The sequence below is a fragment of the Colletotrichum paranaense genome (assembly GCF_030867605.1).
Source record: "Colletotrichum paranaense strain IMI 384185 chromosome Unknown Scaffold_2.1, whole genome shotgun sequence".
Lineage (NCBI taxonomy): Eukaryota > Fungi > Ascomycota > Sordariomycetes > Glomerellales > Glomerellaceae > Colletotrichum > Colletotrichum paranaense.
The window spans coordinates 325,455-350,404 of NW_026848960.1; the positions used below are offsets into that span (position 1 = coordinate 325,455).

General features: G+C 52.1%; 5 protein-coding genes across 5 annotated transcripts; 4 read left to right on the forward strand and 1 right to left on the reverse strand.

Annotated features, from left to right (window-relative positions):
* Positions 1-41: 41 nt before the first annotated feature.
* On the reverse strand, positions 42-416 carry CPAR01_01977 (uncharacterized protein; the record flags this gene model as incomplete). The annotated part of the gene is made up of 1 exon (XM_060486265.1): positions 42-416. The coding sequence occupies one exon, from the start codon at positions 414-416 to the stop codon at positions 42-44; it is 375 nt and encodes a 124-aa protein (XP_060353593.1).
* Positions 417-5,802: 5,386 nt separating this feature from the next.
* CPAR01_01978 (uncharacterized protein) lies at positions 5,803-17,379 on the forward strand (the record flags this gene model as incomplete). Its single annotated transcript, XM_060486266.1, has 3 exons — positions 5,803-5,862; positions 14,549-14,569; positions 17,230-17,379. 3 exons carry the CDS (start codon positions 5,803-5,805, stop codon positions 17,377-17,379), a joined length of 231 nt encoding a protein of 76 aa, XP_060353594.1.
* Positions 17,380-18,098: 719 nt separating this feature from the next.
* On the forward strand, positions 18,099-18,371 carry CPAR01_01979 (uncharacterized protein; the record flags this gene model as incomplete). Its single annotated transcript, XM_060486267.1, has 1 exon — positions 18,099-18,371. One exon carries the CDS (start codon positions 18,099-18,101, stop codon positions 18,369-18,371), a length of 273 nt encoding a protein of 90 aa, XP_060353595.1.
* A 4,384-nt stretch (positions 18,372-22,755) lies between these two features.
* On the forward strand, positions 22,756-23,632 carry CPAR01_01980 (uncharacterized protein; the record flags this gene model as incomplete). The annotated part of the gene is made up of 3 exons (XM_060486268.1): positions 22,756-22,851; positions 23,065-23,399; positions 23,464-23,632. The coding sequence occupies 3 exons, from the start codon at positions 22,756-22,758 to the stop codon at positions 23,630-23,632; spliced, it is 600 nt and encodes a 199-aa protein (XP_060353596.1).
* Positions 23,633-24,264: 632 nt separating this feature from the next.
* CPAR01_01981 (uncharacterized protein) lies at positions 24,265-24,934 on the forward strand (the record flags this gene model as incomplete). The annotated part of the gene is made up of 2 exons (XM_060486269.1): positions 24,265-24,301; positions 24,510-24,934. The coding sequence occupies 2 exons, from the start codon at positions 24,265-24,267 to the stop codon at positions 24,932-24,934; spliced, it is 462 nt and encodes a 153-aa protein (XP_060353597.1).
* Positions 24,935-24,950: the final 16 nt, after the last annotated feature.

The following is a 24,950-nucleotide window of genomic DNA, read 5'->3' on the forward strand; positions in this document are numbered from 1 at the left end:
GAGCAAGTCCCAAGGTAGGCGTATCCGTGTAAGGTAGCTAGCTAGGTAATCCAATTGCTCATGAATTGAGGTGAGGTGCAGGGGAGCCAGCTCCGGACAAGCAGCAGGGCAGGGCGAGGCTGGGCCGACGGCGAGGTCGAGAATGGCGGCGATGATACCCTCTCCAATGGGACGAGCGGGGTACAATTGGCGCGTGGTTGGCTACCTTTGGTGCTTGGGTAGCTTTCAGGAACAGGGCCGGCTAGGACAATGGGCCAAAAGTTCCTTCTGGGATTGGTGGGTTGGATTGACGTTCCAACAGCAATGAGGAAGAAAAGACACAAAGTCCGGGGTATGGTTGCCGGACCGGACGCGATGACGACGTTGGGACGTTGGGACCTTGGGAAAAACTTGGGGGAAGAGGAGAGATTCCCCATGGTCCATAGATGCCGGGGGGTGGGGAGTTGGGGAGAGAGAATGGAGAAACAGGGGACGGCTCGGTGTCGGGAAAGGCGTTTATGCGTGTTTCATTGGCGCGCGTGCGCATTATCCCGATGACCCGAGTACGGTACAAGGTATTCTGCAGTTTCTACGGATGTGGATGGCTTCTTGGTCTTGATCACGCTGGGCTGCGAACGGTTCAAGTTTGCCGGAGAAATTGAGGTGCGGGGTTTTAGTGCCACTTCCCCAGATGTTTCTCCCTGCTTCCCCGCTCTGCGCCACTCGATATCCAACTTCTCCTCTCTGATCAAAGTCAAGCTTTTTCTGGCCGATGCTGCAGCTGCACCAACAATCCGTCACGAGTTGCCTGGCAAGGTCAGGATATCCCGTAGCACCATATTTGTAGGCACGCAGGTCACAGGCTGCCTCCGCGATGGCATTTCCGAGGCACCTCCTCCCTTCCGTCAACTCTGAACTATCCACAAGTCCAAACCTATCTTCGTTGTTATTGTGATCAATTGTAGTTCCTCTGACGACGAAGAGTGAGGTTGACTACCTATAATCAAAATATATGGCTACAATTCATTTTTCCCATCCTCGTGGGTCTTTCTTCCCTAGATAATATAGAGACCCCATGGTCATATCAATATAAAAAGTCTAAACGAACAGTTCGCAATTTTGCCGTAAAAAAGATCAAATGAACTAAACAATGCCATTTGCGCAACCGGCTCTGATTGGCACGCATCGTCCACACCACCCCGGGAAGCAATTTTGGCCTAAAGCAAGCCACACACACACATATCACACACACACACACATCTGCCAACCTCCTGGGACACCCCCGGACTGCAGAACCAAAAGTCAGCTGTGTGGCACGTGGAGCTGGAGCTGTCACAACTACTTGTGATGCAATGTTCTATGCGGATATCTCAAAGAAAGATGTTTTGTACACCCAATCTTTGAAAACATGCAAGCCACAGTCGACATCTTGAACAAGCGACTTCACAGGAACTTGGCCAGGCCCATCCATAGACTAGACTATGTATTCTCCGTGAGCCTACTGCTGCAGCTTGAGGCTAGCAACTTCTTGCGTCGCTTATACGGTCTACCTTGGCGTAATTAGTTCTCTGTTCTCTCTCGTATCCAGTCAGTCTGTAGCTCAAATTCTGTCCCATAAAGTCGTTCTCAGTTATAATTTGAACGGATCAAGGTGAAAACAAGCCATCTCAGCTCATAAGCGACGTACGTCTCATCGAAGCCTACCATTTGTCGGCGCCAAAGCTGTCTGTCACATTCAAGTAGCCTCCCCCTCGGTACCACCATCCTCCGAACCAGAACTTCGGGTCGCTGAATCTTGAAAACCCCAAGTGAGATGCAAGCGGGGTTTCATTCTGACAGACTTCCCCCAAGCCACGTGGCGAGTGGTTCAGCGCGGCTCCAGCTTGTCTTTCTGTCGCCCGAATGGGTGGCCACTTCGTGTGGCAACTATCAATGCTGCCATGTCACTTGCGAACCATTCATTCGGTAACTCCATTCGACGACCGGATCACACGGTATCTAGGGAGGTCGGACAGCTATTGGAGCTCATGGCGAAGTAGGATCTGTTGGCCGTCTTTTTGCGGCCGTGGTCTCCACAAAATCTGCGCCGGACATGAGCTCGATGCCGTTATCTGCAACGAACTTGTGCGGTGCACTTGGTCAGCTGACCATGATTCGAGCAGTGCATGAAGTGGAAATGGTCTGGCTTTTCGAGGCGGTCAAACCAAGACTAGATGAATAGTCCAGTACTGGCGAGAATGACATTGACGCTCGCTGGACTTGCTACTAGGTATGATAAGCGTCTTCCCATCCAAGATCTGCCACGGTATGTCCTTAGTGTCTCTCTTCGGTGTCAACTTTGTAGCGGCACAAGGCGGTGCTTTCACCACGTTGGTTGACTACCGATCAATTAGGTAGTACTTTCCCCAAAGCTCTCTCTCATGTACACACTGCAGTAGCTTATGTTGACTTGACGGTGAATACGTTTCTTCCTCTCATATCTTCTTGGCAGCAGAGATCGTAAGGAGGAGATTAAATCCAACGTTAATTACCCGGACCCAAGGTGGGGAAGAAACGACCTCTTACATTTATATTGACTACCGTTACGCTACAGAACCGCACTACAGATGTTTTGGGCGAGTAGCTACTCGTTCCCTTAGAGCAAAGCTCAAGTTGGCCTCTGACGCACGCAAACCCTCCCCTCTTCCGAGTAAGCAGGTTAGTCGATCTTAGTATCACCGAAGACGAGTCGGAAAGACACATTCGAATTTCAACGGCACTGTTCAACGGGTGATCCATGAGACCACCTCTACTGTCATCCTCACAACTGGAGTTCGTACATTCTCAGACGTTGGGGCCTATGCCCTTCAGAGAAGGGAGACGGTCTCCGCGAGCCGTCTATTCTGTACTAGTAAACATCCTTCATGTCTTTTTTGAGTCTCTAGATCTTGGTGTACACGTCAGCGTGGGAAGCCTTTCGGCCGATACGAAGCTCAAAAACCCGGTATTGGCCTGTGTACTTTATGTATGTTGACGGGGGAAGTTGTGGGGATAGCCCGCGATTCCCCCGCGGAGTGTAAGACTCATATGTAAGTGGAAGGCCCGTTGTCGTGGCCCTTGATGCCTTCCAATGACCTCTTTTCGGCCCTCATATCGCAACACAAGAGGATGACCCTTCGTTGAGGTTGAGACAAGGATGATCAAGCGAGCAGAAAACCAGAATGACAGAGTACATTGGCGGAGTATAGACAAGGTAGTTCCAGAGCACCTAGCAAGAAACTCTCGCAAATGTAATGACAGGTCATTACGGTGCGTATTTCAAGCCAACTTTCAGTAAGCAGATTGCAGATTGAAGTTGCAGACGGACAAATGTAACAGATAGACACCATATCACGGCTTGGCTCCCTCAAGAGAGTGCTTCATCCACCGTCTCATGACCAGTGGAAGATATGCAACGGGGAATCTACCCAAAACAATATGAATTATAGGTACGAGAGATGTGAGAACCTTGCTTACTCTCAGCTATCGAACGAAATAACCCTGCCAGAATCAGGTCATGATCAAGGAGCCAGCCAAGGCACCGTTCGATCGTGTGGGTTGTCTCTGCAGAAAAACTTTCACTTGTACTCATAATCGTCAAGAGCTTCCTTTCCGCTTTATTGAGAGCTTGTTCAGCTGCCAGCTGAATTAAGGCACCGTAATAACAAATCTATTCTTGTTGCTACGGCGCTGAATGTGGATTTCAGATGAGCATTCATCATTGAAGAAGTTTCTGCACATTGCAATTGGACGGCTTACTTTGATATGGCGTCTTTCTATAATGGATTCTGTTGACAAATCTGCGACGTCTCGTTGCTCTTCTATCGAAGTATTATTTAAATGCCGTTTACCCTGTGGAACAGGTCGGGATCCAAGTACGAATTGACCTACACCGTCTTCTATCGAAGATGACTTCATGTCCTCTTCCCTAGATCACGGAAATGAGGTTGACGTGCTTCTTCGGCCGAAAGAAAAGCAAGTCGTAAGCCATTTTACCAGACTATGAAACCACGGCTTCGCGTTTTCTATGGACCGACCGAGCTTCATCATCCAGAAGCACTTGTGGAAGATTCCATGCGATCATTTCCTTTCCTAGGGACTTTGTTTCAGACAGCTGGCGAACTATACGATTCCTTTGAAGTTCAGTTGATCAATCAATCACTTGAGCGGCTCATCTCGTCAAAACTAGGAATCTATATGAGATATTTGAAGGCATACACTCAATACTCTCGTCTACCTTTGTCATAACTACCTGATGATTATGCAAAATGAAACGTGAAAAGATGAGTATATCTTCCTTTTCTTCATTGGTACACCTTGTTTAGACATCTCGACTCGACTCTATAACAAGACATTGACATATGTATAGATATTGGAACCAACGGAACCAGGCTCTCACTAACAGCCACTTTCACCTATCCGTAGCTTGCTCATCCTGCGATGGCCCCAACGGTCACATCACAGCGGCTATAGAGATTTACTTCCTGGGCGGGCTATCACAACCTCTAATTCATCTCATGTTCGTCGAAGCATAGAACCCCCCCCCCCTTCAAGTCCAAGTCCGCCAACCGCCTATATCATGCCAGACCTTCACCAGCATCCATTCACATGATAGCAATGTGGGCAGCCTTTGTGCCTATGGACTGAAACTGATGATGAACAACTAATTGTCGTTAACAGTGTAATCAGGTGGTTGTAGACGAGTCCAGTTCATAAAAGCTCATAAGCCATCCCAGATGAGGCAGATTCTCCCGTCCAACGTGTGACTACACGCGTATGGCACAACGTACATCTATGTATCTATATATCCTGGTTCTTCTTCTCCGCAGACGTTCATCCACATTCACCCTATGTCTGAAGGCTTAACCCCGCTTCTCTAGCATAGGGCTGCTCCTTACGATGCATTTCAAGAACATCGCAAGTAGAACACTAGCTGGGGTAGGGTGAAGGTGAGGATATGTTCAAATCCTCTGTTGGGCTAATTTACTCGGTAGATACAGGTTTTAGGGTCTTGATTTGCGAAAGATAGATGCCATATTCCAAGGATTCGGTATCCAAGTCTTTCGAAAAGCAAGACATTCAACCCACATCCTGTGAACCAACTCAAGGCTGATTTTTGTTCCATTGAGGTAATTCAGAGATGTACTGTCACACACGCCAATGGTATCTGAAAATTGCCTTCTGAATTTCCTATTCTAGGCAGTAGACGTCGAAACACACAAGGAGTCACACCACGATTTGTCCACTGGGTGGTTGGCGGCGGTGGGTACGGTGGTCACCAGTAACGGGGGGAAGGTCAGATTGAGCCGGCCGGCGACGAACTCGTATGTGGACTCACAGCCGAGGGATATGACGACAAGCTCGGTTCTTTCTTTTCTCCATCCATCGAAGCGAGTGCTTGAGAATCGGGCATGCTCAGCGATGGAAGAAGAAAGCACCTGTCAGACTTGTCTTCGATCCTCGGCACACTCTCAGCAGATGTTGGTGGTGGAGAACAGGATCGAATCCCCATCCACCGATTTTACCTCGCGTGTATATTCAATACTTGGTACACGGTACTCCGTATACGGGCTCACCTCGGTGACGATGGGTTTACAGATTGCAGGGAACGCCGAGCAATCTCTTCTTACCTTGCCTTGCCTTACTTCGGTGAGGCAACGAGAGCGAGATGTTTGACCTTGGTCCCAAAAAGAAAGTGCGCAGTTCCAGCCTCCAAGTGTTTCGATTGTGGGTTCCTTCCGACGTCGAGCCGCGAGGTGTCCCTCCCGTCCTCTGTTGGGTAAATGGAAGTCAACAAAACCGGCAATGGCAGGCAACCTTGAGGTCAACAACAACAGCAGGAACAGCAACAACAACCGGCTGCAGGTAGGCACGGCCCGGCAAAAGACGGTTACGTAGCACCTTCTCATTCGCTTCCGTAGAGGTGACGCAAGCCAAATGGAAGGTAGAGAAGTGGAAGGAACCTACCTTACCTTGGAGAGGTAGGTACCTTAGGTAAGTGTGCGGCTGTTGCCCTCGGTGAAGTGGTACCTTAGAGGAAGGTGTGGGCGGGTATCCGTCACACCTTCACACCTTTGCGCCTTTCTTTGATTGATTGAATATCCGTGGCCGTAAGGTACGGTGTACTCCTTCCTTTCCATTCCTTATCCATCAGATACCTTACTCTAGGGCAATCTTCACATGCTGTTTGCTCACATTTGCTGCTGTCGGCTTGCCCCCTTTTTTCCCTCCTCCTGTCCTCACTTCCATTCGCATCCCCATGAGAGGGAAATCCGCAAAGATCCATCATCTCAAAACCCTCCCCCAGACGACGCCGACGCGACAATCTGTCCCAAACAGAAGACACATTTTCTCGGCCCCGCAAACATGATCCATATGCCTTCGGGCAGGGTGACACCGCAGATCCTATTTTCCAGAAGAACAAGCGAACAATTCTGGGACGGGGGGTGACGCAAACGAGAGCCGGTTACAGGGCTCCACCACCACCACCACACCTGTGACCCAGCAAAGTTCGGTCTGCCGTCTGAGCTTGAGGATCCCCAGGTTGTTGTCATCAAAAAAGACGAGAAAATTTTTAAAATTGCATACGCTTCCGCCCAGGGTCCCAAAGGGCCAACACGACAGTCACCATTGCAATGCTGTCACCACATGGTCATGGTCACAGCTTGAGCTGCTGCTTCTGGTTCCACCCTTTCCACACCAAACCGCATCGCAACGCACCGCTTCTGAGATGCATCATGGATCCCTCACCGGCAGACTCCCGCGCTCACCAGGCGGAACACCTTCCCCGGTGCCACGAGGTCAATCCCCATCCCTCCGTCCCATCTCATCCCCGACTAGGTTTAAACGGCACCTTTGTGACAGCCCACAGCCAGTACGAATACAGCTAGCACCAACCACCCACTTGGCAATTAACTTCAGCAAGCAAGTGGCTTGTTGTTGAACTTTGATTGCTGTGCCCTAAGCCCTTCACACCGTCTGGCTTTCGACGCTCACAGACGCCAGACGAGCAAGCTCATCATGGATAATGGATGATGGATCTTTTCGAATCGTCAAGGATGCAAGCCTTTCACCGCATGTCTTTGAGGATGCCACTACGGATACCTAACGTTGCCGATGCAGCTGACCGAACTGGCCATGCGAAGAAACGTTCACTCGCTTCCAGCCGCAGCACGTAGGTGCCCGGTCTGACTCGCCATAGAGTTCGTCTCCGAACATCCTCATCAACTTGGGCCAGTCGCAATCAGCCGGTTCGAGACTTCCAAAATGCCGTGTGGTCTGTGCAGCCAATGCCACTCCATACTCAGCAACACTATACCTATCTGTAGGCAGACACGGATAACTACCTTCGCTACAGGCTCAAACGACAGGGCTGAGTCATGACCTGTCGCTTCAAACTCTCTGCGTTCGCCCAAGGAGAAAGCTTCTGGAACCCTTCCATAGCCTCGCTAGACCCATCTTTCAGCATCGCAAAAGTGGATGCACGGTTCCCGTTGACTCTCGAGAGTATGTACGCAGTACGGATAGTGCGAATATACGACACTTCTATAACTCTTTTACGCCTCTCAGCAATTCGCGAACCAGTTGGCCAGGTTACGAGCATCTGCGGTGAGCGACAGAATGTCCATCACTAATCTCTGTCTTTTGTAACAAACTTGCGCTACTGCCTTAGGAAGTCCCCGGGCCGCAGCACTAGGGCTTCCTGGGCAGCGCCTACTCAGTCTCCGCGCTTGAATACAGATACGTCGCGGTCTTGCTCACCGAGACAGCTCTCAGAAGAGTTTGGAGATCAAATTTTCCAATAGCCAACTCGATCCGCTATCAATATCCACTGTGGTCTCGGTGTCCCTTAGTATACGAGCTCTTCACCGGATGATCGAGACGGGATCTCCGTACCCCCTCAGCCAGACTAGGGGCCCTGCACCAACTCGACACCTTGACCTTCGGGTCATTATGAAGCTTGAACACAGCATAGTTTTTCCAGAGATTAGGGATAACCTTCACCGACAACTCAGTCTCGGCGGCTAGAGTACGTACGTGGCGCTGGCCCCGTTGAAGAGAGATCCACGCTGTGGGCAATTGGTCGGAACTGGCTCCGGGGCAGGCTTCGTACTCCGCAGAGTCCTTCACCAAACGTGGCACCCACCAAAACCCGACCAGCGATGAAGTTCATGCTCCCTACACACCCTGTCGCCATACCAGCATGGCTGGGGTCGCCAAAAGGGCCGTTTTCCTTCAAATTTTCCGTTGGTCCCAAGTGCCCGGCAACGAAAGCCTTGTCTGCAAGGTTCCTGGACGTTGAAATTCGCTCCAATCTGATCACCTTGAGTCGGCGTCTGCCGCTGGTCGTGGGATCGCAAGCCACGAAAGGTGGGCACAAAGGATCACGGCTTCATCCGCCAGCCCAGCATGCGGAATTATGGACGGAGGCGCGTTACACATGGCTTAGTGGAGCTAGCCGAAGTGGTGGCAGGTCCTCACCGTTGGGTTGGGTTGGGCTTTGACAAGGTGTAACCTCATCAGACCTCGGGATACCGTTTGACCGGCCAGCAAGGGCACCACCCTCTTTGCCACAAATGTCACATGATTGACCTCAAATGCAACGGGACTTGCACGCATGAGTACGCGAGCATCGTTGGGCGTCATCTGCTCGCGAACGATGAATCGGAAAGCAACACCTATTGCGACCATTTGTCTGGAGGACATTGAGGCGGCCATCAAGACGAGAAGGTTTGCAGCCACCGGCTCACGTTTAACAGCAACTGGTCTGCCGAAAAGGGGGCGGAAGCATGAGCTTCTTAATGATGGATGACCGGTTCCTCGGTATCCAACCGAGGAGGGTCACAATTTTACCCCTGTTTCATCGCATATTTCCCCCAGCAGACCCGAGCCGGCGAATGGGCTAATGCAGGAACGGCGGTGCCAACAGTTTTGATTACCTTGCTTTGAGCGGTACGGGAACAACAGGGCAGTACGTACCGCACTTGTCTGGACACGTGTACCATGACATTGCCCTGCCGCGGCAGGTTCCTCCACCTATGGCAAACCGTCATCCTACGTATGGATATGGGTGCTGTAGGAACTCGTCAAGTCGCAACTTGCTTTACCAGGCCTGTTTCTCAGCAAACGCTGATTTATCTCAGACCACACCCGGCGGGCCATCAACCTTTTGCTCTCGGCCGCAAGGTATCCTCCCCCGAGAACCAGCTGCCCGGATATCTATTCTCCAGGCCATCGACAGGGCGTCTTGGATACCAGCACCAACCAGCCTCCAGGGCCCGGTGTCAAGAGCTCCAACAGACCGGGCCACGATCCCGCGAGGATCCTTGAAACACACAGTGCAATCAGCATTCCCGGGGAAAAGACAACACGGTGCGAAGTACCATAGTACATATTACCGAGTGGACTTGCTAGGTGGAGGAGGCACTTCTTACCCACCCTTTTACCAGGGGGTTCTCAACCCCAACGGCGGGTTTCCTGTACTGAGCCAGTTCCCGAAGGGGCGACGGCTACTGCAGGGCTTCCGAGCCTACTTTACCTTATGCTTCCATGCTTCCACAGCTTCTGGAAGGCTTCGATGCAGCAGAAGTTCACTGTAAGGACAGTGCTCAGGTCCCTGTCACCGAGCCCTAGGGGCGAACAAAGGTCCCTGAATAGGTCGTCAGACAGGGAAGCCTTGGCCGCGCGACATGGAAGGGGCCGAGGGGTATGCGAACAAACGACCGCAGCGCAATGACAGCTACGAATACATTACGATAGAGAAAGGCGACGTCTGCAGGGTTCCAGATTGATTGATGGGAAAGTTGTCTCGTCCGCCGATTTGGAGCAATGGGGGCACAACGCTACGCGAGATGGCTACCGAGACGAGAGACAACAAAGGCGACGGACGTTGTCGTACCTTGCCTTCCGTGGAAACATGGTTGTTTGCGGCTGCTGTTCGTTCCCCAGCAAGCCAAGCCCGTCTTGAACGAGAGGTTTGCTCACCTGTCATTTTTGGAATGCTGACAATGATAGAGGTGATGATTGATCGTGTAGGCCACCATCTACCAAACGATTCACTTGGCATGAGAGACTGCAGTTACCGTACAAAATACTCTGCCCGGTAACTGGGAACCCTGCCGCTGCCGCTGCCTCGCCCTCTCCCTAAATCATCATTTGTGACAGGGAGATCGTTGGTTTGCATGCACAATCGCCGCGAATTCGACATGAGATGAGAAACGTGTTTCCAGCGACAAAGCTTTTCATCACTGTGGCCAATCCATGTCACAGCCACGGATTCATCACCGCATCAGTTTCGATTATACTAAAGGCAATGTATTATCACGGCGCCCAAGCGAATTCTTCCCAAGAAAGGCGCAGTCAAAAAGCAATCAGCGATAGGAAACGGATCTGTGCTTTGCAATAGTGAAGTCGCCAAGTACTCACAAAATCGGCGTTTCTGCAAATCACTAGACTGGTGTGCCACCTCGATGACATTGGCTGCGCGAGCGGACGGGAGCGATCCGCTCGCTCCATGCAACCACTGAAGCCCGTCGCCTGCTTGTCTCCTTTGGGCGAGCGGTCAGTGTTTGGTCGCTTGCCAGCAAGTCTGTTACATGCCGTATTGAGAACAGAGGCCGTGGCGATCGTTGTTAGATGAAACAGTCTTACCGCGGACTGATCTTCGTCTGAGGGGCTTCACGGTGGGAGAGGCTAGTGAGAAATCCGCCGCGGATCTTCCTGACGCGATGCTCACTTACTACTCGGAGGTGACAGACACGGAAGGTCGCTGGCCTAAAGGCCTTTTACCCACCTAACCACCGTATCACCGAGCGATCGCCTCCATCAAGAGAGGACATTGGGAATTCTTGTTTTTGCCTCGGAAGCATGCTCAAGGATGCACCGTTAAAAGATCGCCACCAAGTCCCCCTGCTCATCCCGTCTTGCACCCTATGTCCCTGAGAAATCAGAATTGCCTCACTCCCAAAGAGATGCTGACAATGGGAATCATCGACTGAGTTTCACAGACTAGACAAGCCGAGCCCGAAGAGTTCAGACGATGTGCCCAATCAACTGACGCCTTTGTGCCTACTTTGCGCACCGGCTGACAGGGAGGCCGATTACCTTATCTAATGCTCTCTTTCTCACTGTCAATCGCACAGGAGCTGTCGGTTCTCCGGATACAAGAGATTTGCGGATATGAGAACTGACGCAAATCCTCGCATCGCTTTGTGGCAGAAGCTCATTCTTACATCTCTAAACCGGCCGGCACCGGAACGGAAAACCCGTCACCTAGCTAGTCAGAAGAGACAAGAAGGTACACGTTAGGACGGGCGGACCGTCAGGTTTCTGACGATTCAGTAAGTTGATCAATGTCTTGGCTAAGCGGATCTTGGACCGCATGCCAGTTGCCATCCGTTGATATGTTGGTGCACAGCTGCGTACCGTCCAAGAAACATTGGCAAAGTCCCATATTGCCCGTGTACCTCTGACCGAGTGTCGCCCGTTCAGCCGTCGTTCCGCGGCCGTTGGGAAAACTTTGGAGGATTCCGAGCGGCCGTCAATAATTCCTTTTGGATCGCGAGATATTGAGTTCGTGTTTCGCGATGATGACGACACATGGTTAAACTTTTCTGGAACCTGCAGGTTCAACATTACACTGCAGCGTGGTCGACAGTCGATTCACTGTCAGCGGTTGTCTTGTCCCCGTTCCCGAGTGTGCCACGGCGCGGAGAACCTCCCTATTCTGTGGTAGAACGAGGTTTCCAGGTTGCGTGAATTTGACAGAGCCATTGATCTGATTCCCGCCAGCAAACTGGCCAAAGGGGACGCGAAAGGTCGGTTCTGGGAGGGTGCAAAATGCAAAAACGTGGGTCCAACACACAGGATGGTGTTGTAAGCACCGATCCAGGACGGGAACGAATTATCAGATGCTGTGGCTCATCGCGAGGCACGACGGATAGGTCGCACACTAGCCTCGAAAATGAACTGGGAATTGGCTGGTTGCATGCCATGGATTGGTTATTGACGGAACATGCTGGATCTAGCCGCCTCTCAAGGTGTTTCGTCCGACGGGACAATACCAAGGCTCAAACAACAGAGGCCAGTTCCGCGGCCTGTCCTCGTGTCCGGCGTAATAGCACCAATTCCGCATATAAGAAGCAAATGAACACTTTGCAGACGACAACAATTATGATGAATCAGCCGACGGAAGAGGCGCGGATCGAAGCGAATATACGGACGAAATTTTGGTCACGCCTTTTTCCTTGCCCGACAAGCTGTCCCCGAATGACAGCTGGGAAGAAACTTTTGAAGCGAAGCAATGGGAACTAGCAAGCGGAAGAAGCAAAAGGAGCAGCTAGGATGTCTAATGTCGAGTGCTTGGACATGACGGTGCTCACCGAAAGGGCACGGGCTCAGCGACGCGAGGAGGCGTGACGATGGGCAACGGATCGCTGTTACCATTCCCCTCCCGAAATGAGGAGCACGGCAGGGAGAAGTGTGACACGCCCGGGTCGTCGTCGCCGGCCGCCCGCCCAAGCTGCTCGAGGAACCAAGGGATGGAATGTACGAGGCAGTAGGATTGACGCTCAGCATCTTGAGTCGGACAGTCACACATGGACAATAGCAGCATATCGGTGCTGTCAGGCTGGGCCTGGCCATGGCTGTCCGACGAAGGCATCACAGGGAACGCGACACACAAAGTTGTAATCACCGAGAACCATCGGCATGGATGCCTCCGTATAATGCGACCCTTCGTTCACATTGCTGCTTCGGTTTGGCCCGCAGCTAGAACCCACACCCGCCCGAGTCGTGAGAGTCAGATGGGACGTGCAGCCCTCATCAGAATGCAAAGATGGGAGAGCCTTGCAACAATAAGCAAGAATGGGCGGAAGAAGAGACGAGAAAGCGAAAGAGAGGGTGTGCAGCAAGTTTGGCAAGCGAGCAAGTTCCCCCCCCCCCCCTCTCTCTTCGCGTGTGAAGAGATATCGGGAACCAAGCTTGCAAAAGCATCCAGACTCTCTATTCTTTTCCCTTTTCCTCCTGAAAGCGATTTCCCCCTCCAACTAACACGACATGACGCATGGCCAGTAGCTATTTTTGTTTACCGCAGCACCGGCTCCGATGAATGCTGTGCACACACACACACATACACAGCCAAGCTGAGCTGAGCTGAAGTGAGCCGTGAGGGCGAAGCTAATTAAAGGATGCGACTGACTAAACAGAAAGTCTTTGGCAAAGCATGCGACAGCAGCGTTTTGAATCGGGTTGCAGCGAAAACATGCGCTAAGGATCGCGGCAGAATGACAGGTCGGCAGCAGGTAGGACAAGGGTTCTCTCCAGGCGCTACGTTTGAGTAAAGGCTCTGGAGGTGGAAGTAGAAGCCTGGGAGAGGTGAAGTGCGGGAGAGAGGCATGGAGGGAGAGAGGCATGCAAGCATGCATGGGAGGGACACATACGAATATCGGTACATACACACGCACACACACACACACAGCAATCAGCAGCATGGCAACGTGGATTGGAAGCAACGTCGAGGCTCGTCCGCCAGTCGTCCGTCACCATTCATGTATGCGTGGATGGGTGGACGGATGGATGAATTGGTCGGATAGAGTGCACCCCTGGAGGCCAATGACCCCTGCTCTCCGTGGTATCTCAGGAAGACCCTGGTAGGGGCGGCAACCGTTAGTGCAGATGCGCAGTAGGAGACAAGCAGAAGGGCAAGCCGCAAGCTGCTAGCAAAGATGGAGACGGGGACGAAAACCAAGTGTTCCGGTGAGCCTAAGGTGAGGACGGACGGAGCGATACGTACTGGCAAAAGGAACCTCGGCGTTGACGTTCCATGCACCTAGCGGTGGATACCTGACCTCACTGCCGTCCAATACGGGGCACCAGGCTCAAGGTAAGTATCTTTCTCTGCTGCGTAGTGAGGACTCCGTACTCTCTCCCTTTCCCCGTCTTCGATTTCGGCGGTCCTTCTTGTGGGATAGAAGTTACCTTACTTGCTGGCCAGTGGTCTGGCTGCCCCAAGCGGATGGATGTGATTCACTTCCATTGCGGATGCTCTTGTGGTCAGGACGCCTCATAGGCTGATACTTTGCGTACATACGGAGTAGACACAGTGTATCCGTACCGGCGATGCGGTGCAAGTGCCCTGTTACATGAGGAGCCCTGTAGGAAGTACTCTTTCTCATGCTTCCATGAGTGGACCAGCCCAATGTACCGGGAAGCAGTCATCGCAGACCCTTTTGCATTGGCGCATTGTCTTTTTTTCTCTTTTCTTCTTGTTGTTGTTTTTCTCTTTCTCGGGTTCCTTTTCGTACCATCTCTTTCCTTTCCAAGGCCGCGATTTTGGCCGCTTCGCCATTGAATTTTCTCCCCGGGTCGCGCCAGTTGTGCAGACATGAACCATGTTGGTTGGGCCTCAACAGTAAAGTGCTGGCAGAAAACCAGCTGGCGCAAAGTAGGATCAGCAGCTAATACTAGGTACGGGATAGGTGGACTGGGGACAAGCGGCGAGACGAGTAGGTAGTGGACAGACAGACAGACAGGCACTTGGACCTGAAAATAGGACACGGAAAAGTATGGTGAGGTAAGTAAGGTAAGGTAAGCACCATACAAGTTGCTTCACCTCGCCGCCTCAAGTTGGTCGGGCTAGGGCATTTCATCATTTCAGTCACTCTCTCCCTGAAAGGCAAAAGGAGACCAAATGCGCTGAGACGTTGAGACCTGACTCTTTCTCGCTCTCTCTGCTGCCACACCAAAGCTTGCGCAGTCACGCAGTGCGCACCACCGGCGAGAAGCCACGGCACGGCTCTAGTCTCGATTGGTGCAGTTCCAGGAGCTCCCCGATAGCCTAAGGAGGAAGAAGCGGGTGCGAGGTAGCCGCTACCTAACCTAACTCTACTCTGTACTTTGATCTTGTTGCGTTCCTTGCTTTCGCCTCTGGGCAACAACTACTACGCACAATCATCGAACCCAGGAACAAGCGGAATTGTTCAGCTGTCTAGGTATCTCGATCTCTTGCTCTCCCTCGTTCTTTGCAAGCTATGTACGGATATATCCAGGGGCAGTCAAGATCATCCATACGTACCTGATTATCGGCATGGAGCAAGGATACCCGTTTGGCTTGCCTGAAGTGTGTTGTGTTCACTTTGCTCATCCTATGAGAGCAGCAAATAGATACCTTGGCCGGGTACGCAGTAAGGCAAGGTGCCAGGCACAAAACGGGCTACGTACGGGTAGCTAAAGTTGGGTACGCACTATCTACAGGTATGCAGCATTGCAGAGGACCAGCTAAGGTACCTTGCTTCGTACCCAAAACGCCTCTTCACTTTTTGGGGCCCGGTACGGAGTACGGGTACCTGGCATAGGCATGGCATGGCATGGCGTGGCGTGGCATGGGACGGGGCATCTTGCAAGGAAGGCCAGGGCCTGGCGTGGCTTTCATGGCTGGCTAATGCCACACTCCCCCCTAGTCCTCCTTTCTCTCCATCCATGATCTCTTTCCCTCCCCCCCCCTGGACAACATGAAGGGGAGGGCCTGGGGCCTGGGGTCTACCGTCTGGGTACCACGGTACCTTGCTTAGGACCTAGCCGTCTCGCCCAGGGGGGGAGGGTGCGGTTTCCAGCTTGGAGGATGAGCAGCGGCAGCAACCAAAGATGCTGGTCCCATCCATCCCTTCCCTTGGTTCCCTTTTTTTTTGCCCTTTAATTTTTGGGTGGAAACTGGAAAGAGAAGGAAAAAAAGGAACCACCAAACCTGAGGAACATTACCTACCAGAACCAGACCAGACCTGTCCTGGACCTGACCAGACAGCCCCGAAGGGAAAAAAAAGGTACCTACCTCTTCCTGGCCCTACCTCACCTTGCAAGTCGCCTTACATGGTTCCAGTCCAGCGCCAGTAGCCCATGAACCCTCCCCCCCCCTTCCCTGCGCTCCCGCCCTGACATTACATTACCTACTTTACATTGCGAACGAGAAAAAATTTCCCATTCTCGCTCGGGGCGTCTGGAATAAGATAGAGAGAGAGTGTGTGAGAGAGAGACCTTCTTAATCACCTCCCTCCCATCTGTCATCTCCTGTTTCCATTCTTCTGAGTTCCTATCCTCACTTACCATCCTCCTTCTTATTCCCATCCTCTCCCCCTCTCCTCAACGGCGCATCGCTCTGGTCTCTCTACATCTCTCACATTCGACATCCAGTCTTCTACATCTTTCTGCGCTACTTGCCAGCATCCACTAGCTTTACCACCACGCACAAGCATCAAACCAGCAGCAGCACCAGCTCTCAGCGCGCGCTCCATCACACACAATAGACGCGCCCCCCTTTTCTCCTGCACGCTCACCGCAGTCCCTGGGACCACCAACGTTGCCAACACTCCAAACAAAAGAGCAGTTCGCGCGACCCACCAGCAAAGCAGTTGTTGCCCGTTTCTCAGCTCAGTAGACTAGCGAGAGAACCTGCAGCAAGCCATCCTCGTCTCGTCTCGTCCCGTCTCGTTCCGCACCGTACAGCACCTCACCTCACCTTACACGCCTACCATACCTGGCAATACTCTCCGCGACCTGCGCTTCACAGAGAGGATCAGAATAAGGGAACGCGTTTATTCCAAGACCCCGATCCCGAACCGAATCAAATAATATCACCAAAACACAAGGGAATTCCCCATTGAGAAGCGACTTTCCGAGACCTGCGCAACCAACCGTCTCGATATCCAACCAACCCCCCGACGGCACACCCACAACACGACAGAAAAGACTTGATCGTCTGCAACTGCGCAAAGCCCATCCTGCTCGAGCCATCCACATGCAACGGTGCCGATAATACACTCCCTCGCTTCCTCCGGACCGCCTGTTTTGCCTCAGCTCCTCCTATTTTCTGCGAAACAACCGAGCAGCATTGGTGACGCCCAATTTGGCAACATACCCAGGCCTCCTTGCATCATCACCGCCTCTTTATCCCCGTCAACTCTCACCAATCCCATCTCCTGAAGACACTCGCACCCAAGTCTTCAAGGCCGCTTTCCAACACGTCGCACTACGACGTTCTAAATTGTGAGTCAGAGTTGCAGCAACGGCATCCACTAGCCAATTTTTTACACCTTGTGCGGCATACTCCCATGTCCTACACCGGACTGCCCTGTAACCATCTTCACCGTCATGTCGCGTCTGGCTTGTATAAAGTTGACGCTCTGTCCTCGCTACCCTCGAGATATTTGATCGAATCATGGCTAACAAGCGATTTCAAAGAAACTCAATTCCAACCACTTCTCGCTTTCGAAAGCACCTACAACATTCAAAATGGGTGTCAGAGAGATCACTCCCGCCTCCAACATGGGCCGCGGTGCCTACGACACGACTGGAGTGCCCAAGCCTCCTCCTCGCCCCAAGCCTCGATAAATCAGCCTCGTGCTGATTATCATGATGAGCGACACGCAATTCACGTGCCATGAGCACGATCCGACGAACGAATTCCACATCTCCACTGGTCCGCGGGCTCAGGCCAACGCGATGATTTTTCCCACGCGAGACATCTCGAGAGGATCCAACCGCCCCCCTACTCTCTACGCTACCGCGTGTCTTATTCGATCATGCACACCCAACCCACACTTATCCTCTACAACTCTACTAATACTGGCGGTCCATTTCCACCTGTACTACCTCATCTGTACAACCAAAACGTCCTGGCCGATTTTTCGCAACATTTCATCATACACCATTTAATACGCATATCTGTCGAAGACTAGAACATACCGGCTCGCAGCCACAACTTGCTTCCCAGCAGCAAGGCGAATGGGAACGCCTTACACGGTTTTCATGATGTGGCATCGATTTTATTTTGTGTGTTTGTAGGATCATTTCATCCCACCTGCACCAGGGAGAAGAAAAAAGGGCATGGCGTTACAACATAGACGGATCTGGGTTTCTTGAACTTTGGCTCCTTTTCGACGGGAATTTTTTTTTTTTCAAAACGTTTTGTTTCCTGTCAGCTCTCACATACCTCATCTGGGCCCTCGACGTCCTACGACACGACACTCGGCGACGGCACAATATCCCCGGCGGATCCATTCCAAACTGTCGGTGAGTGCTTCGCAGGCACTTTGGTCGGGCAGCAACGCATGACAACGCAACCACCATCCTCGACGCACATGGCTCGCAGCCGCCTCAACCGTCAAATTCGAGGGTGTGAGACGACAATCTTCCTTTTACATGGGGTTTCTCGGACAAGGGCACAAAAGAAACATGCAGCTTCAAGCGCCTGTTTTCCTTTTTTTCCATCTCTATTTTCCTTTTTCATTCCTGTTTGCTTTCACCTTTTGGGCAATGCGATTCTGGGACGGGCTACAAAAAATCTGGGAACTGGACTGGGAAAAGAACTGATTCGCATATAGACTTTTGATTTTCTTTCATTTTGTTTGTACCAACTACCCCCTGTATTCTCTAGGTTTGGTCGACTTTTACGCACAACCAGCTACCTCGCGGTCCTGGTTTGAGCGAGAGCACCAAGGATATGTCAGCAACGCTTTCCTACTTTTTCATTTTCCCTTGTCAGAACAACAAGGCGATGGCGATGACGGATTTACTACCACTACATCTTTATTATTCCCCCATTTTCTTTTTTTTTTCTGCTTTCTCATGGTGTGCTCGAGACCGGAGGCTCCACGGCTAGCTGATCGTCCATATGTGGGCGATGCGGGCTTGGATGGACTCTGGGATTGACAAAAGAAGATACCCCGCGGGTTTAGCCCTCTTTAGACTGCATATGTATAGTACTGCCATCTATAAGAGCCAAGATAGCTACACAGCGCCAGCGCATAGGAAAAGGAGACATCCAAATTCGAAACAATGAAACATTTAAAAATCATATTACATCACCTCTCTCTTTTGCTTTGCATTGCACACCGATATTTGAGTTGAAGCCCTATCTGATCCTGCCTACCTAGGCGAGTGCCCAATCTGACGTGGAGACATTCCAGATCTAGCAGATGTGTGTGAGTGTGTGCAGGATGCATCTGAGACGGACAGGGGTGTTTGTTGGACGAGGGCATTCCTTAACCCCCCGTATGAGGGCGGCGGCGGTTGCTCTCGAAGCTCATGCTATGCTATGCCATGCCATGCGGCTCGACACATTCGACTCGACTCGACTCGAGAACTTCTGTGAGATGCTCGAGTAATTCAGTTCAGTTCAGGAAGAAGAGGAGAATTCGGGATAGGCGATGGACGGCGAGACATGGCAAAAAGCAAGGTAAAGGATAGGTAGCTGAGGGTTTTCCCCAATCGCAAGGGGGCTCCCCCCAACTTGGTGTGCCGTAAGGGGGCAAAGGGAGAGAGCTAGTCACCCACACAACGGGACGTCTATCCGGGAGGGAAGGGAGAGAGCGGTTCGGTTCTAGTTTGGTATAGGTAGCCACGGTAGAGTATCTAGAATACCCAAAGTAGAGGATCGGATAGTGTTATAGGGGAGGGGAATGGAGAGGGGGGAGAGCCACACAAGATCGGGGGGCCGGGGGGTTCGGATGCGGGATGCGGATGCGGGATGCGGGAGAGGGGTTCTAGGCCAAGGGGGAATGCGACGACTCTCGCCCATCCATCCTCCCATCGTCATGCTTGAGGAAAGAATTCTCACTTTGGACCTAGACACCTACCCCTCGGGTGCTCGGCCAAGACGAAGGAAGGGTCTCAGTCAAAAGTTGGTGATTCGGTCACCACCGACTGGTATCATATGCCTATATGGGCGTGACAACGAATTGGGCAAAGACGCATGAGGTAGCAGCAGCAGCAGCAGCAAGCAGCGGCATGACACATCACGGGGGCATGCGAACTACGACGACTTACATGATCGACGGGGGACGCGGACGCGCGCCGACGACACGTTGTGTGTATGTATGGTAGGTATGTATGTATGTATGTATGTATGCGCGTGCGTTGTGTTGTGCCTGCCGGCGACTCGAACAGGACGAGTCGAATGAGACTTTTGAAAGCTAAGGAGCCTGCTCCGTGACGGCTACCTCTGCTATTTTCTGCCGCCACACACCTACAACAGACTGTCTTCCTCTGGCGTGTCTGGGTACGGATACCTTGGGTACTAGTATCCCCCCCCCCCTTTTCGTCTGATCAGAGACCTTTGAGGAACGCGGAACTAGTCGAGGGAGAGAGAGGAACCGGCCGGGCGCTTATGCGCTGCAGCGTCAATCGATTTAGCGGGGGATAAACCATGGCGAGAGACAAGACGAGGATGACTTTTGATTTTTTTGAGAGGAGGAGCAGGGGAGGCAAGGGGTCATGATAGTGGTGGTGGTGTGTGATTTGTTTTTGAGCAGTCGTCTTTTCGGACTATGGCAAGCTAGGCAAAGCAAAAAAGAAAAGCAAAAAAAGAAGAAAAAGAAAAACGGGCGATGGTGGTGATACAGCCCACATTGCTTTTTTTTTTCTCTTGAGCTGTGTCGTAGATCGTGGTTTGCATGGTGGTGCGTTGCGGGCGTGTGCGCGTGCAGCCGGGGAAGACGGATCGAACATGGGTGTAATATGAACAAGGTGATGATCAATCAGATAAGTAAAAAAAAAAAAAAAAAAAAAAATATTTTTAAAAAAAATCCAGGTGAAGGATTCATTCAATATTCAAGGAAGCGATGAAAAGCAAGTTGGTTACTTGTACTGGGATGCGTGGTCTGGCGCGCAAGAGTTTGGATAAAGGGTTCGTTCGGATGGCATGGATGGTGCTGTGTAAGTTTTCTGTATGGTCTGTATGGGATGTGGCCATGTGGAAATAGTGCTGCCACTTTCTTTGCCAAGACCTTTTGCATGTTCGGATGTGACGTTGGAGTTTTTTGATTTTCCGCTTAAAAAAAAAAACAAATCCTATCTTGGGGGGGCTGGCTTTGTACTGTGTAGCCTGGGAGGTCTGGGAGACTACGACTCTCAAATGATGCCCTGTCTTTCTACGGAGTAGACTTTCTAGACTTTCCTCCGGTCTCACGCGGAAGATGGGTTTTACGAGCCGGGCTGCGTACGGGCCGGGGCGCGGGAGAGAGAACTGGGAATAGGAGCTTGAATACATTCGAGAAGAGGGGGGGTGTAGTGTATGGGCAAATCACCAATGACGCTACCATGACACTACCGTCCTCTGCGGGCATCGCTAGTTCAACATACGGATGCGACGTTGTGGAAGCACTGCCGTAGGGTTCCCCGAGATTTCGATGTGCCGAGACTGGAAGAGAGCCGCGAGAGCTGAAAAGGGTTGGGTGAGTGAATGAATGAATGGAATGGGAATTTGTTTATTGGGTACGATGTGAAAGTGCGTGCAGTAGTAGATTGGCACTTGGGACATCCGAAAAGGAGCCCCGGTGCCCAGGTGTGTGACAGCTGATAGAGGTTGCCTGGTAGCTTGGCTGTCATCATTGTCGCATCGCGTACGTCGTCCAACCAATATACTGGGAGTGTATGCGTAGGGAAGATACCGTATACGAGAGCATACACAACAACCCCGAGACGATGGTTCCCGGATGCGCTCAGTTCTGTAACGTTGAATTGGTCCGACGCTGTGTGAAGTACGTAGTATTTACGGATACATCTGTATTATTGGAAACACCATACATTATTACATTATCCTGTAGTCACGCGTGGCACGGGGAGGCGACACGTTGGGACGGGTTTACTTCAGGAACAATCGCGTTTAGAGGAGGACGAACACGCGCCTTGGCCGAAGCGCTGCGCGACGACGCGCAAATGCCAAAAGTGATAGGAAGTTCCGAAATACAGCAGCTCCGTATGATGTGGTCAACCCATTGCGCAATCAGGCAAGGTGCTAAAATTTTGGGTTTGATGAACTAAAATTACAACAAATTGTTGGAAGATGAAATAGGGGAAATTTCAGGAACAGACACACACACACACACACTTACACCACCCTGCCGTGCCGTGCCTGCCCCGGGGAACGTCAAGACCAAAGAAATGTGGAAACCCTAGAGCGAAAAGAAGAAAAAGGGGGTGGGTGGTGTGAGTTCAGGCTGTTTGGGAGCGTGTGAGAGCTGACTGCGTTTCCGTTTGTAGCTCTCTGTAAGGTATCGGCCGGGGGGCGTGTGTTCGCACGGCGCTAATGCAGCGGCGGCGTCCCGGGAACCAAAGCGCTGGGACCTTCTTTTTTTTCCTTTCTTTCCCTTTTTGCTGCTGTTCGGGAGTGGCCCGCGGTGGGCCGGAGGGAGGATGAAACGGGCCTATCATTGACCGAACTCCGCGCTATGTCCCTTTTGGGCTCCTCGGTGGGGTATCCACTTTCTTTTCGGACGAAAGAAAGCTGAGCGGTCGGTGAAGTCCAGGTGAGAGGAAAGGGACGAACGGCGCCACACACTCACACCTTGACTCGCAAGGTGAAGGAGCAGGAGGAGCCTACCTACCTGGGGAAGTACCTCAGCTCCGACCCGACGCGGAAAGAGAGGGTTGCAGAGAACATGCAGCTAAACTGCGCGACCTGCAGAAGGTGCCGACCTTTTCCGGTAGTTGCAATGCAGGGAAGGAAGGGGAAACGTTTTGTTTCTTCTTTCTTGTGAGACACTCAAAGGGGGGCTAACTGTCGATCTCCTTTTTTGGCTTTCACATCGAACAAAATTTTCAAAATTGATCTTGTTTTGACTCGAGGATTGTCTATCTGCTGGCTTCCCCTGCATCATCAATCACCAACGAGTCAACAACCCACGTCTTGCGTACAAACGCAAGATTGACAACCCGCGTTGTTTGCGCCCCTCGAGCTACTCGAAAAGGGGCATGGCATCACACCAGATGTCTCCATCGCGCTGGTTGGACGTTGGCTTTGCCGTCATTGTGACAACTGACGGGTCGGCGCAAACCAACAATCCTGTCATTCAAGTACCAACTGTATGTGCCAATAACGAGCCATCAAACAGCGTCCAACGGCCCAATGTCAATAACAACCAAAAGACATACACCCGCATATGGAGCAAACACGCCCATGCTGCGTCTGGTTTTCCACCAACGAGATAGTTCATCCCATTCCCCCAGTCTCTCATTGGCCATCTGCAAGGCGCGAGATTGAACCACTCACACACACACACCAATGACATTCGGAAGGCAAACCTCCTCTACGGATACAAAGTACACACCACCTTGTCCGTACCGGCAATTTGGCACACGAACTCGGGTTTGGTGGGCTACATTGTCATTGCTGCAGCTTTCCCCCTTCCCCGGGTTATCAAATATGGGTATCTCTACGACGTCCCGGATATGCCTCCCGGGCCAAACGGATCACTAAGGTGCTACCCGTACGGCGCGCACAAAATAGCCGTTTACCAGCTGCCGAGTCATCGACAAATTCTCCGCTTGCTTGTCTCTTCGACGCTTCTCGGCCGTAGCCGAAGAATGGCTGTGTTTGCGCTGTGCTGCGTTGCTGCGCATCCAGATCCGCCGTGGGTACTTTGTACGGAGTATGCGTAACTGATTTCCAATTTGAAGCGCATGACAATTGCATAGGAAACAAGACGAGATAGCAACGACGGCAGCCCCTCATACCCAATTCCGGACATCATGGGCCACGCCTCAGCTCACCGAGCCCTCATCATCACGCGGCAGACACACCACCACCCGACTGAGTACACGCCACATCGTGAACGAAACGGCCCAGCAAGATGAGACAGCGTGAACCACCCTTCTTTGCACCCCCTCTAACCCAGGAAGGAGAAAAGAGCCTCATCCAGTGTGCCAGTTTCCCGGCTCGGTTCGGTTTGGACATCCCACGAGTGCAACATCCCACGTCTGGCTTTGGTCTACGCCTTGCGAAACGGGGGAAAGGGCCGAGGAGGCGCAGATGAGCGGGGGGCGCATATCGATGCATGCCCTTCGGGAAATGCGACGTCTCGACCGAGTAGTCGGGTCCCCTTACGTCTCTTTCTTCTGTCTCGCCGATACTTGACTCTGCGATGTCTTTGGAGACGACTGGTTAGCGAAACCCCCACCCCGCCGCCCCCTTTGCCTTCGTCACCGAGAGGTAGGTGAGTGAGATAGGGCAGAGGTAGGTACCGTCTTGTGAAGAGGGTCAGGATATTTCGACAAGCAGAGATCATCCTTCCAACGTTTCATCCCGACTTTCTCTCCAACAACCGGTTCTGCACCGCCCAGGCCTCAAGGCTGTCCGGGACATCAACTCCCTCACCGGTGCGATATACTCCCTTCCCCGTGCCCGGCTTCCCTGCGCGTCGTCCCCAACCTCTGGAAAAATTTCTTCCCCATGCCTTCTATCCTTACAAGGGCTTGTTCTTCGAGAAGTTCCTTTTGATGGGGACGCAAGGCGTGATGATGAGGGTCCAATTCGGTGAGTGAAAGCCCTGGCCCTGTTTGATAGACCGCCTGACCACAAAGCCTGGGACTCCTTTGGGGGGGGGGGGGGACGGGGCTCCGGGAGAAGCAGAAAATCTCACGGGGAGCCAAGACGAGTGGCAAGGTTCTGCATATCTCAAACTACCAAATTTCCCGGGGCCGCGGTTTGGGATCCTTTTTCTGGTTTGCTCACTTCTTCCCAGGTTCAAGGAAGCCGATCAGAGAGGCTCCGCCGACAAAAGGTCCCCGCAACAAACGTACAGCCGTTGCCAAAAGCCGCCATTTCTCTCGCCTCTCTTCTCTCTCCCCACCAAGCCATGCGGACACTGTAGCCGGGGCATGGCCCCCGGATCCCCGGAGGCATTATTTGAAAGGCCCCAAGGGCTGTCGACAGGGGAGGAAAATGGAAGAAGCAAAGAAGGAGGAAGAAGGTCCCTCTTTTTCCTTCTTCACTCAACACACACCCTCAAACCGGCATCGGATCCCTGACCAAGTCTTTATCCAGTGGGAAACATTGCCGTCAGTGTGCTCCGTCTCCACCGGTATCCATCTTGCATGGATCACGCATGGATACCCATGGAGGGAATGGCACGGTGACTTGGACGAACCCAACGGAGCAACGTACTGAGGTACCTACGCCGTAC